The 13304-nt window shown below is 50.2% G+C and overlaps 1 protein-coding gene across 2 annotated transcripts; it reads right to left on the bottom strand.

The window, feature by feature from the left end:
* Nucleotides 1–289: 289 nt before the first annotated feature.
* Nucleotides 290–12777, bottom strand: tmem151a (transmembrane protein 151A). 2 transcript variants are annotated; one of them, XM_023803440.2, is made up of 2 exons: nucleotides 12257–12777; nucleotides 290–4135 (listed from the first exon to the last, which is right to left on the bottom strand). In XM_023803440.2, exons 1-2 carry the CDS (start codon nucleotides 12314–12316, stop codon nucleotides 2528–2530), a joined length of 1668 nt encoding a protein of 555 aa, XP_023659208.2. In that variant the 5' UTR covers nucleotides 12317–12777; the 3' UTR covers nucleotides 290–2527. The 2 variants fall into 2 exon arrangements, with proteins under 2 accessions (XP_023659208.2, XP_023659207.2); XM_023803439.2 differs by having other exon boundaries at nucleotides 290–4138; nucleotides 12257–12774.
* Nucleotides 12778–13304: the final 527 nt, after the last annotated feature.

The raw sequence follows: 13304 nt of genomic DNA, 5'->3' as shown, positions 1-13304 counted from the left end.
AACATTCAAACCCCTTATACACAGAGATGGGACTCAAACCCTGAACTCTGGAGGCGTGAGGCAACAGCTCTACCCCCCCCCCCCCCGAGCTACTGGGCCAACCTCATACTCAACCAGAAAAAGAGAATTTATAGTCCAGCTGTAAGTACATTCCCAAAAATAAACTCGCCCTCCCTCGCAAAAACATCCAGTGACTGTCTCTGTAACAGTATTGATCCTGAGCTATAAAGCTACCCCCCCCCCACACACACACACACAAACACTGCCCCCCCCCCCCTTCCTTTGTCTTGTTCCAGATCTACAGTGACTTTCGGACGTTCCATAAGACACCCTTCCAATAAACACACCGGACCCATCCTGGGAATGATCAGGACACTGGGTCGTGACACGGGTCACAAGGCCCGCTCGCAGTCGACCGCTCCGCACCCCATGTCGGCCGACCCGACAGGACCGATGGGCATTCGGAGGAGGAGACTTTTACGCGCGGTGACTCTGAACCCGAAAAGAGGCCACGGAAGGTTCCAGAATGTGTGGAGGCAGATGACAACATCTGTGTTATGTTAAGTGGTCTAATGGCCTCTACCGGTGTTCAGAGAAGCAGTGATGTGATCATGGTACGAGGGCCTTCAGCGACGCCTAAGGTTCTGAACGCAGCTTCTGGTGCAGCTCACAGAGGCACTGCCCCCACTCTCACTCCTCCTGCGTGCTTATTTGTGCTTTGTTTGTGTCTGTTTTGCTGCATTTGCATGTGCTTGCATACGTTTTGTAGGCTAATCTCCATGCTTAGGGAGACAGGAAGCCTCCATCTCGTGCTTCTTAACCATACGTGTGTGTGCGCGAATTCACAAACATGCCTTAGCGTGTTAAGGTCTTAACTGAACACAGATCTGGGAGATGGTGAATGATGTTCCTGGAGGGAGGGGCTTACAGGACTGCCCCTCCCACTGCGAGACATTCCTGTGTGTTCCACCAGGGGGCGCTCTGGGTGTATGCCCCCCCCGCCCCACCACCAGCAGTGATCTCTACATCTGGCTGGTATAAAAATCACGTGTGCATTCAGGACGAGGGCCAGACCTAAAAACCACCTGATGTATGAAGGAACCCCACGGCGCTCCGGAGGGACTTGCCTTCCCAGCAGGCCGAGCGACTGGTGACTGTGCGGCACAGGGGGTGGCGGTTGTGTGCGTGGGGTTGCAGGTTCGAAGCCATGTGCTTCACCACATTCATGAGTATCACAACATTCTACAGCCCTGGCGAGCGGACAACATTTATAGCTGAACGGCATAGCAAAGGAACGTACAAAAGAACGCTTTTAAAAAAGATCGGAAGAAAGCAGTGACAAGCTTATGCAAGGCAGCGGGTAGAATGTTTCATCCCCCCCCCTCCCTCCCCACGTCTCTCTCCCTCCTTCGCCATTCCAGATCCTCCTATCCCTCTGAGAGTCTGTTTCGTTTACCTGTGCTCAGTCTTGTTTACCATTTCAATTTAAATGCAGGGGGAAAAAAAAAAATCATAGCATGAGAACGAGAACCCATAACCCTAAAAGCCGTCCCCTGTGCACCTGGTGATGATCCCGGGGGTGGTGATTGGGGGAGGGGGTGCCTGTCCCCAAGCAGTTCACTGCAGGCACATACTACACTTGCTCCGCACAGAGTCTGTACGTTTCATTTTATGGGTGCTATTCCACAGACGCTTTGTGCTGTATCCAGGAGACACTAAAGTCCTTGTTGCCTCGTTTCGAAACAGAGTAATGTGTGTACAATCTGTCTGCGTGAACGTGTCAGTCTTGGACAGTGCATGTGTTCGGGGCCGAGCTCATTCTGCTCACTCCCGACCCCACAAAGAGAGCAGTTTCTGGGCGAACCATAGTCACCACTGGCGACAAATCGTACGACTTTTCTGCTTTTGTTCCCCCCAGAACCGAAAAAGTCGTCTAGCGTGACGTAAAGGGCCAGGATCGTTCTGAAGATGACGCCGATTTAAGGCGATGTTGTCCAGAGATGAATGGGGTGGAATCCATTCATTTTGGCGTAGATTAAACGCGAAAGGTCAAAGGTCACCACCGGGGAAGTGCCCGAATGCCAGCGGACGGTAGGCCGAAGCAGTCCTGCATTAGCGATCCTCACGTTTACACCTCAAGCGTCACCAGACGACAGTCTCCACCTGCAGAACTAGCTGGTGTCAGACCTGTCATCTTCTGCTCTGGTGTGAGGTTTACATTCACAGGCAGCTTTACCGAGCCACTCTGCATTCACCATTAGCTCACCCGCGTGATTCCCTTTAGTGCAAAGCCCCTCCTGTTCGTCCATCTTCGGAAGACAGCCTGTCACGGTTATTACTTGTCCCCCGAGCTCTGAAAGCTCCTCCTCCCTCCTCCCCTGACATTCGCGTCCCGTTCCTCCGCCTGTCTCTCTCCTCTCAGGCTCGATATGTTTCTCCTCTCCGTGTCTGTCTCCCTGACCCGCCCTCGCCCTCCCCTGTCCCTCTCTCCGGGTACGGACGCCCGTTCTTGTCAGCGGCTGCTCCATCACAGCGCTCCCTCGCCATGGCAACTCTCCTCCCCGTGGACGATCAGCAAGGGGAAGAACAGAGCATCGCGGTAGTCGGGGGGTCTGTCTCCTTGCCGATTAGTGTCCGTCTCCCTCTCCACATCCTGCTCGGACGCCCTCTCTTCCTCCTCCTCCTCCTCATCACCGTACCCCCCTCTCCCCAGCACACCCTGGCTTTCCTCATCCCGTCGGGCCCCGAATCCCAGGAACCCCCCGCCCCCGTCCTCCCCCCTGGCTCCTAGGCCTCCCAAGCTCCTGGAGTGGAACAGGCAGGCGTGGCGCGACGTCTGCAGGCGGCCCAGGGAGAAGCCGCTGCGGCTTGGTGCCAGCCTCGTGGCCCCGCGGCCCCCTGGTCGCCCTGCCGTCGCAATGGAGACACTACCCCTCACCCTCGAGGGCAGCGAAGTGCTACTGGGGGATCTCCTGCAGCGGGGGCAGTTCTGGAGGAAGTAGCCACCACTGTGGGGCCCCAACCTGGCCAGGGAGCTCCCCCTAGTGGGTAAAGCAGGGTTCGCGTTGGGGTCCGGGTCCATGAGTAAGGCCTCGGAGTAGCTGGGCACCATCTGCTGGTTGCAGCGGATGTGCCACTCTAGCTCGGTCATGTCTACGGTGTTGACCCGTGAGATCATGCGGTAGTTAGGTCCCCCGCTCTCCCCACCGGGCCGGAAGCCCCCATCCTCGGGTGTGTTGTCGTTGGCATCCTCACCCTCCCCGAACAGCTTTTCCACATGGTAGTGCACATAGGCTGTCCGGTACTCAGAGACCACACGCAGGGGCCAGGAGAGCAGGAAGATGGACGCCAACCAGAAGACGTGGCGCCGCGAGTACCAGGGCTGGCGAGATGGGTCGGGAAAGGCCAGCATGTGCTCGCGGAAGTCCACGTTCTTCAGATGCATGCCCTCGCGGGCCTCCATGTAGTCGTCCAGGCCCTCGTTGTCTCCAAAGAAGCGGGCACGCTGGGTGAGGTAGGCGGTCTCGGCGCGGGCACTAGCAAAACTGAAGCACTTGGTGAAGCGGAGCCGAGTCGCCGGGTGGTCCAGCAGGCCCAGCAGCTCCTTGGAGACGTCCTTGACGCCGTGCCGGATGTAGTCGAACTCGGAGCTGGCGGCATGTGTGTTGACGCGCTCGTGGTAGACCTGCGTGGTGGTGTAGGCGTCGCCGTTGCGGTAGCGTGTCACCTGCCGTGTGCGCCGTACGTAGTGGTAGCTAATGGCCTTCCACCAGATGCAGGGCGTGGCCCGCTGTAGGCGCTGCACGCGCTCGTAGACGTCGCTGATCTCCACCTTGGCCAGGGTGGCTGTCTTGGAGTAACAGTACCAACACTCCACCAGGTAGACGGCGTAGAGCATCACCAGGAAGGCCAGCGGGATATAGACATAGCCGTTGGAGCAGGGGCTGTCATGGTAGAGGCGGGCGCGGCTGCCGTAGTAGAAGGCGGAGCCGTGGTCGTCTGCCATGACGGTGACGCGGTAGAAGGAGCACCAGCCCAGCGTGCCGAAGCAGCCGTACATGAGCAGAGTGAGCAGCAGGCACTTCCAGTGGGACTCTCGACACAAGGAGCCGCTCAGGGACTGCTTCAGGGGGCGCTGCTGTAGGGGAGGGGCGGGGTTTGGGTGGAGTTACATGAGTGGGCGGGGTTTGGGGTGGGGTTACATGAGTGGGCGGGGTTTGGGTGGGGTTAGTTATGGGGAGGAGCAAAACAAGAGAAGTCGAGGAAGGGGATAGGAAGTAGGGTTAGGGTTAGGGTTAGGGTGAGCAGGGTTTGTAAGAAGATGGATAAATGCGGGCATGGAGGGCATAGGTAGGGTTAGGGTTAGTCATTATGTAGGAGGAAGAGGGACCAGGGGAAAAAAAGACAGGATAACAAGGAAGAGAAAGAGAGGGAGAGAGAAAGGGAAGGTGTTAATCCAGTGTGATTTAGCTACATTTTATGCAAATGAAAAACTTTTGCATGCAGCCAATGTTCTAAACTGTGAAAGATAACAGGAAGGGAAAAATGAAGTTGTGAAAAGCAGACTACTCCCCAGTGGGCGGTTTCCAGAGGATGGAAGACTTTCCTTCTCCGGTGTAACCCAAACCACGGCAATCAGTGAAATGCAGGATAACACAGGGGCAACGGCACCCCTCCCCCACCCCCCCACCCAGGGTGAGGCATGCCCTTGGTTGAGTTGTCAGGTACTCTATAAAGAACGGATTTGGGAGGTTAATTCTGCCTGCGTGTGTTCGAACTGAATGCTGATTTGCTATTTGCATGTATGTTTATAATGACGGGCAATTACTGGAAGCAGCTCAGCTACAGGACTATTAAAGGGAAAGTGAATCAATGAAATTAAGTGGATTATGGGTAGAGAGAGAGAACAAGATGGAAGGAGGGAGGAGGAGGGCGAACGAAGCAAGATAAAACAGAACCCAAATCTGACATTATGTATGATAAACTGAGTGGCCTGTATGCTGTTTAATTGGACGATACCTTATAAGGCAATTTAGACAATAGAGCTCAATTTCAAAATAGCAGATAAAAATCCAGAAGACGAAAGTAAAAGTAGCCATGGAGTCGGAAACAGTGGCTCAGATGCATCCAGCTATCAGCTTAATGTGCGTTTCATGAAGAGCGAGCAAGACAGAACCCCTCGCTGGGTCTCTCTATCGCCGCCCTATGGGACAGTTTCACACCTTAGGCTGTCACTAAACAGGGGTGTGAGGTATAAGGATTCAGGTAGTGACACGGGCTGTACTATTCAGAGGGTGGCTGAAAGTCGCAGCTAAACCCCGCCCGCCCCCACAAGCGCAACAGAGCGGGATACATTATCGTCGATCAATTATTAATCGAGACGACATTAAGAGTCTGGCTTAATGACAGCCTCACAGCGAGATGGGCATCCGTACGCCAGAGACACTCGAAAAAATGCCCCCCCCCCCCAAAAAAAAATAGTGGCCACCACCTTTCTCAAGATCCTTTACATGAGTCAGACCGTCCCCCGAATTCAAAGGTAACAGCCACACGTCATGCTCCTGAACCTCTCTGCTGTTAGACGGCTGTGCCACCCCGGTCTGCACCTTTGCCGACGCCAGGTGATCCTCAGCCCTGGTCCTGAGGGGTCAGCGTATCTTACGCCTAGACTAGCCAATCACAGGGGTGTTGCTAGGCCTGTTGTAGGGAGGCTTTAGGCCCGCCCGAATAAATCCACCCCAATTAGTTCAAATAGCGCGTTCTCATTCATACCCCCCCCCAGGTAAGGCTTAGCCCCCCCTTTTCATAAATCTCTAGTGATACTACTGGCCAATAACACACACACACACACACACAGGTGAGAGAATTTCCCAAAGCATGCTGGGAGATTCCTGGCTTTTACCGGACTGTGAAAAGTGCCAAACCCACAGTCATAGCATTTATGGATTTTGCCAAACCGCGGCAGAAACGTGAACGGCCCCCATCTGAATTGGGAGAGCAGAACGAGAGCAGGTCCAGGGTTTATAGCTTCCAGCCCGTGGCGTCTGGGCGAGAGCGAGGCTGAGGTTTGGCCGCAGCGGGCAGCAGACGGGCACGCCGCCGGGTGCCACTGGAGCCCCGCGGGCAGATAAATTATTTAGCTGCTTTTAGGATGGATCCTTGGCTCCGTCGATCCTGCGTGGCGGAATCCCCCCGACGGCAGAGATAAGCCAGATATGTGAGGGAGAGGAAATGCGAGAGGTGCATTAGTGCGAACGCGTGTGTGTGTGTGTGCACCAATATCCGACTAAGAGGGCTTGTCCTTCCTAAAAGAGAGTGGATATGGGCAGACTCAGAGGTGTGGTCAGAAGAAATGCATTCTGGGAGAGGACTTCCAGCTTGCTTTCAACTCCTGATGAAGATGATGAAGGATACGGCTGACATGCCATAGCAGAGGGGTTCCTAAAATAGGGGTCACCACCCCTGAAGGGGGTACAAAGACACTGGGATGGGATTGTGAGATTCGGCAGCGTTATTTTAGAGGTGGTGGGGGGTGAAAAGATTAGTACCCCCATGCGGGAGCAGATACAAGGGTCAGGATGGGAGCATCCGACCTAGAGGTGGCGCACCAACTACCTGGGAGGGCCTCTGCCCCACATCTCTACCATCAAGGACAGGCTCAAGTTTCCTGGAGGGTGGAAGTCGACTCTCTCCTGTAATTCCCTGAAGTTGTTTGGAGAGAGCCTGCGTATCCGCGGGCAACAGAAATAACTTTGGATAAAAAAACACACACACAAACACACATTTTATATATATATATAAAATTATATATATTCACTAGCTGGGGAACGTCTGTGTGCATTCTTAGCTATTGCATCCATGCTTGGCGTTACCGCTGATCACCACAGCAACCGTAATATTCCGTATTTACATTATGACAACAGGCAGAGTGCAGATAGCTTTTGGTGGTTGGGGGGGGAGGGGGGGTTAAAGAGGCTATTACTTTGAGTCAACCTATTTTGACTGTCCTGGAAAAGACCTCCAAAAATATGGCTTCTGCAGAAGCAAGGTGACGAGCGAAGGGCAAACGAGCGTGCGAGGCCAAACGAGCGTGCGAGGGAGAGCGATTAGCGGCGGACGCCTGCTAAATGGCCAGTCAGCAATCTCCCCATGAAGGGGAAGCTAAGAACGAACCTCGATCCACGCCAAAACAACTCACGCCCACGCGCTTGTAATTTTACCATCGCACGGCTGCTTCACAACAAAACACTTTTAGCCAAAAGCGACGATTTGAGCCACCCGGATAGATGACCGGGGCAATTCAGGTCGAGTGTTTTGGTGGATGATACAACAGGAGGCACCCTCGCGGGATGCGAGTGCCCTCTCTCTACCGTCCGCAAATCACCGCCTTACCTGCGGACGGCAGATCTGGGAAGCTGACAGAAACCCGGGCCACAGGGACTGAAACGAGCGTCATGCCCAGAGGTGCGGCGGGCCGCAGGAAGAGGTCGCAGGAAAGGCGCTCGACGAGGCGTGACGGGAATCGCAGCATCCGCACACCATTAGCAGCAAAACCCAGCATCATACGTTCCGAACCTCATTCTCCCGTCTCTCTCTCTCTCCTTCTGTCTCCCTGGCTATTGATCAAGCTGTAACAGAAGCTGCGAAGTTAGCTTAGTGACCCTGGGTAACAGACAGGGAACAGGGCTTGGGGTTCGCTGCATTTCCAACGTTGTGCATCCATGATACAATATGACGGTGGTGCAATCCAGAGGACGCCCACGTGCATTCTTTTAGCTACTTGGAAATGATGCCTTGGCTGTATAATGTCTCTGTTTATGATGAGTAATACTCGTCTAGAGTTTTAAAGAGACAGACACGGCCAAGGTGGTCGACCTTGTGTTCGGGGGCATGCGGCTACTTCAGGGCGAAGATGGCCGACTTTCAACTCTCATCGCCGCACCTCTGGATCCCACTTTCCCGTTACGAAACGGGAGACGTGACTTTCCAGAAGGTGCGAGAAGCAGCCGGGGAGGAGCAGGGGTGCGCATGGGCGGAAGACGAGAGAGTGAGAAAGCAGAGCTCGAGGCTCCGGAGGAGAGGATGAAAGAGAGGGAAGGAGGGAGGGAGAGATGAGTCAAGGAAGTGTGTCTCCGGGGAGGAGAATTGGAATGAAGAATAAAAAAAAAAGGCTTTTCTACTTTGTTTGCCACTGTATCAAATCCCCTCCCTGCTCTCATTCCTTCATCCATCTCAGAGAAATCTATTTTAAGGAATAGTGTGGCATGACTTCAGAACGATCCTGAAAGACTTGGTTATAATGAGAAAATACAGTGGCATGCATATATGTAACACACCCTAGCTAATAGTTTAGCACATTACATCATGCAGCTATGCATCACAGGGACGACTCATTTAAACCTTTCTTTAACTTTATATGCATCTTGGATAATTAATTATTTGCTTCCATACTGACAGCGTCTGGTGGCGTCGTGCAGCGGGGACGAACATTATTTTTCCTGTCATTTATCACCTTTTCAAACTGTTTATGTCCAAGCTGTCGCATGATTTGTTAGTCGAACTGCCAATCAATCAGAAGCACGCTCATCTGTCCCGCAGGGCGTGTCTGACCGGTCATCCACCTTTATTGATAGGGCGCTTGCAAGAAGACTTAAAACCAACCAATCACAGCGCACTTACAAAAAGCGACACACGAATGCAGTGCATGGAATTTAGAGTAAATGCTGCATCTCCTTGACAGAGCGTCACAGCTCTCGATTTTTATCTGTTAATAAAAAACATTTGCTGTCAAGTCAAAGCCAACACCTCGTGATTGTGCAGACAACACTCCTCAGCATTATTCCGGAAGTTTCTATCACCAGTCCAAAGCCTGAGTCATGTTGCTGATTGTACCATTCTAGTTTGAACTCGTCAAATAAATAGTCCAATTCTGTGCCCAAAATAAGAACAATCTGGTAATTTTGTGCTTTGAGTAGAGTCAGGAATATACTTATCTGCCTTCCTTAATGTCCATTACAGCCAGAACCAAAGTTCAAAGGCATCAATACTCCTGCCCTGTTCCTTCATTGTCCGGTTTTCACATCCTTAAATAATGACAGAAAATACCACTTTCTGAATAATTCTCGTCTTTGTTTTTAGACACGTCAGTACTGTCAGAGACTCTCTTTCTAGGTTCTTGGAGGCTTGTCAGCTCAGCTGTGTCCCATTCTGTAGCATTTTCCTTGACAGCTGGATCCTTTGTTATCGATGATTGTTCCAAGACAAAAGCGGTCTACAACCCAAAGTGTTAGCCAGTCCTATGCTGCCCAAAATTAGCCAGCATCTTTTCATTCCTCCTTAACTTCCCTAATAAGCATTGTAGAGGAGGTGGGTTAAAGCGACTAGATGAGGTGGGACCAAGACGTCTGATTGGTTGGTCCTGCCTCCTCTGGTTGCTTGGACCCACTTGTTCGTCCACCATTCCTGAATCCAGCCTGTGCCATGGAAAATTCCCATTCCATGTTGGCCTCTCGTCTGCATCAAATGATCTTCAGCATCATCCTACTAGCATGTGGTATGAGGGAGACTCATGTTTGGCTTTCAGTTGTGTATGTTTCAATGACCACAAATTGTAATTATATTTATTATACATAGAATTCAGTTTGATTCTATTCATTGTACGTCCCTGTCCATTCAATTTCATTCCCCTTTTGTGCAACTGTATTTTTTCTGTCTTTTATCCGTCTCCTATACACATCTCCATTTCTTCTCAGCCTATGACCCGTGGATGACGTGGCTGAAGATGACAATGAAGATACTTTGACTTGAGGCACTAGGAGCTTAATTGGAGGGAAAACGACGTGACAATAATGCCACCTTTCTCATTTAGCACCCCGCTTTCAGTGTCACTGTACCGTGTGACCTGTGCCAGAAAGGTAGGTCACCACCGGTGGCACCTCTGAGTGTGACTTTGGCCGTTCCCATGACTACTAAACTCTCCTAGAGATCTTACGGCTTTCAGCATATATACATCCTATAATACTCAGCATACGCATCAGCCGCACGCTTCCCCACATCCTTCTGTCCTGCACCGCAGACTCACACGTCCCTCCTCTCCAGCTCGTCTCCACTTGTATTTCCTGTTATTAACATAACGGTCAAGCTCAATCCCCCCACTGCTGGGCTCCAGGCCAAAGACAAATGCAGTCACTCCAGCAACATTAAACCTCTCGGTGAGGCACGCCTGACATACGCGGGCACGGTCTGGAGGCTTCCGTCCAATGGATGAATGTTTCACAAGAAGGAAAAAAAAAAAGGATTCTGTTCTGGAAATATAAGCCTGATCTGAGGGAGAAGTGCTAGTGTTTTCCGTCATGCGGAGTTACTGTCAGTTTTGTTCCTTTTTAAAGACTGACAATTGATACCAAGTCCATTGTGTCACATCCCCTCTGTCATTAGTTTGTAGAACAAAAAAAAAATCCAGATTATGTGATGACAAAAGCAACTAATGTGGATTCCTGTCTACAAATACTGGCAGAGTCTTTGAACTACATTTACTCCCTGCACTGTATTTACATAATTGGATCAATAGGACTTAAGCACGATACAGAGCAGTGTGCTTCATAGATCCTGTGGTAGTTGTCAGACAAGTTCTAAACCAATCAGATTGTAGAGGAGGTGGGTCAAAGCAACTAGATGAGGAAGGGCTAACATCTGATTGGTTGGTCGAGACTCTTCTAGTTGCTTGTGGTAATTGTCACATAGGTTCAAAAGGAACTGGGTTTCTTTAATTCATATTGATTAGGTTCTTATGCTAATTTACAAAAGGTTCCTATGTACATCAATCACAGGCAAATTGGGGGAGGGGACTTTTGTGTGCTGTTATCACTAAAACAAGATGAAAAATGGCAACAAGCCACCTAAAAATGTGCATTTGGTAATTCTATCTAGTTATTATGAAAAAAAGTTATGTTTGGGCTCTGCTCTATAGTTTACTAGATATTTCTGGGTAGCACCAAAAAACGTACTAACTGTATGCCTAAATATAAATACAGTTATTATACAATGTTATAATATTAGGCCTATGTTGTCTAATATTTATATTTGCAGAATCTTTATTGTAATTCTTTCACCCCCTCCTAGTCCTCACCAAGACCACAGACGTCCACTCATAACAACATTCTGGCGTATTATTATTATTATTATTATTATTCAGACCGATTCCATTTGCGTTGTTTTTTACTCGATTGGTAGTTTTGGAACATAAAATTTTCGTGCCAGCCAGACATAAACATTCAGCGGCCATGTCCCAGTGTGAAGGAGGATGATAGGCAATACATAAACATGGAATATTTTTTTATGGTTTGAAAAAGCGATTGGGGCGTTGGGTCGGTAATGGAAGTAGCGGTGATGGGGTACCGTCGTCGACTGCAATGCAGGAGCAGTGGATGAGAGGGGGAAACACCGGGAGCGTGATGGTACGAGAAGAGGACAGGGAACAGCCAGCAAAGCGCCGGCGGAGCTGATTAAAGAACAGCCGTCATTCGGCGTAGTGATTCTGATGCAATAGCGACGCACCAAGGCGATAAGTGCGCCCCTGAGATATTATTATGGGTACCTACAGACGACAGAGCGAGCTGCTCTGACCATGCGAATTAACCTCGTATGGGAAAAAGCTGACCCCGATTCTTCGTCCCCATACAGCCGGTGTTCACAGTTTGATGAGAAGCGCGCTCCCGTCTTCTCCCATACCCCACAACCACTACCACTCGAAATAATTTTTAGAAAAAGTATAGACGAGTGATGACATAAACAGGTGCATTAACTCCGCGTGAAAAATATACCTATTTATGTATATTGTCAAACATGCAATGTCAATAATTTGATAAACGATAATCGCGTATATATGGAAACATGCACGCAATAAGGTAGAAAAATCGCAGCGGTTCAAAACTCTTGAAGTCATTCCCCATCATTCATTTCCCCTTCACCTAATTTCTATGCAGCACATTTTCTGTGACGACATGAAGGAACCTCGTAACGTAATCGATATTATCATACTAGATACCAAATAAATATTCCGATTACAATAGCACAGTGTATTTCAAATACATTTTTAATATTCCGCAGCAACAACAACAAAAACAGACGTGACGATTAAAATTCCAGGGACAAAGATAAACAAATTCCCCTCCCCCATTACACACAGAGAAACACACACAAACCCAAATAAACATCTATATCTACAAACCAACAAAAATACACTTATTTCCCTTACCTCCTCCCTCCCGCCACCATTCAGAATGGGCGCCTCTCCGGTCACCGTCACCCCCTGCATCCTGTCTCCTTCCCCCCTCTCCGGATCTCGCCCGTCAGCACCGGAGACCGGTCCAGGACGCGCACCACCCGGCGGGCCAGCTTCGGCACCTCCTTGTGGGGTATGTCACCCCATCCACCGCTTGCTCTATTCCGATTCTCCGACAGCAGCGAAGGCGACTTTCACGCATTATCCTCCGTAAATAATATCCCACCTTCTTCCGTCGCCCTTTCCGCGATCCTCTCCGACAGCCGCTTTATTTATTACGGTTATTACTTTCACCTGTAGTTGTTTTTCTTGGATAGTGGTGACCCACTGAATGGTCCAGGGACGGTAGTGCGTGCGTCTGCCGCTCTGTCCGACGGGAGCCGGGGGAGGGATGGACTGAAGATGGAGTGAGCGCAATAGATGGCGAATTAAGACGCTCCCTGGCGTCTCCCCCTCACAATGACATCACATTGACTGTTAAATTAGAAAATTATCGGCAGGCGACTTTCCCTGAGCACACGCGGACTTTACACAAATCCTTGTCTCCCGAGTGATATCTGCTCGAAAATATTTAATCAGTATCCGGGCCAACAATACCTTTCGTTTTAATTAGTCTAATTAATTTGGGTAAAATTGTTTTACGCGCGTGCGAAACGCGACAGAGTAATAAATGTTCAACGGTAGATCACATTTTCGAGTACACAGATCTTATAAACAAATACACACCAAAATTACGCCAGGGACCCCAAACCTCGGGAGGAAACACGGAGAGAATACGCAAAATCCGTAATAGCAGTGCCGATGCGAGCATCGACCTCACATTATCTCACAGCACCCTGGACCAAGTGGCCGAACTTCCCACCTCATAATAATACCTCATGTTATTTCTACACAGGTGACTCTGCACATTACCTTACGCTGCATATGCATGGCGCCGCGAGGTTTCTCATCCTGCATCTCATTAAAGTCTTGGATTTTATTCTGATCATTTTTCATTTAAATGGCTATTTTTTTTTGGAAA

Source organism: Paramormyrops kingsleyae, chromosome 24, assembly GCF_048594095.1.
Source record: "Paramormyrops kingsleyae isolate MSU_618 chromosome 24, PKINGS_0.4, whole genome shotgun sequence".
Taxonomy (NCBI): domain Eukaryota; kingdom Metazoa; phylum Chordata; class Actinopteri; order Osteoglossiformes; family Mormyridae; genus Paramormyrops; species Paramormyrops kingsleyae.
The sequence above is the reverse complement of the archived record's forward strand: the minus strand, read 5'-3'. Positions and strand labels throughout refer to the sequence as shown.

What these genes read in the sequence shown, in the direction of transcription:
- tmem151a (XM_023803439.2), bottom strand. Translation starts at nt 12,316, where the DNA reads ATGCAGGGGGTGACGGTGACCGGAGAGGCGCCCATTCTGAATGGTGGC. An exon ending in ATGGTGGCGGGAGGGAGGAG is followed by an intron (nt 4,139 to 12,256) that starts GTAAGGGAAATA and finishes CCTCCCCTACAG; the next exon opens with CAGCGCCCCCTGAAGCAGTC.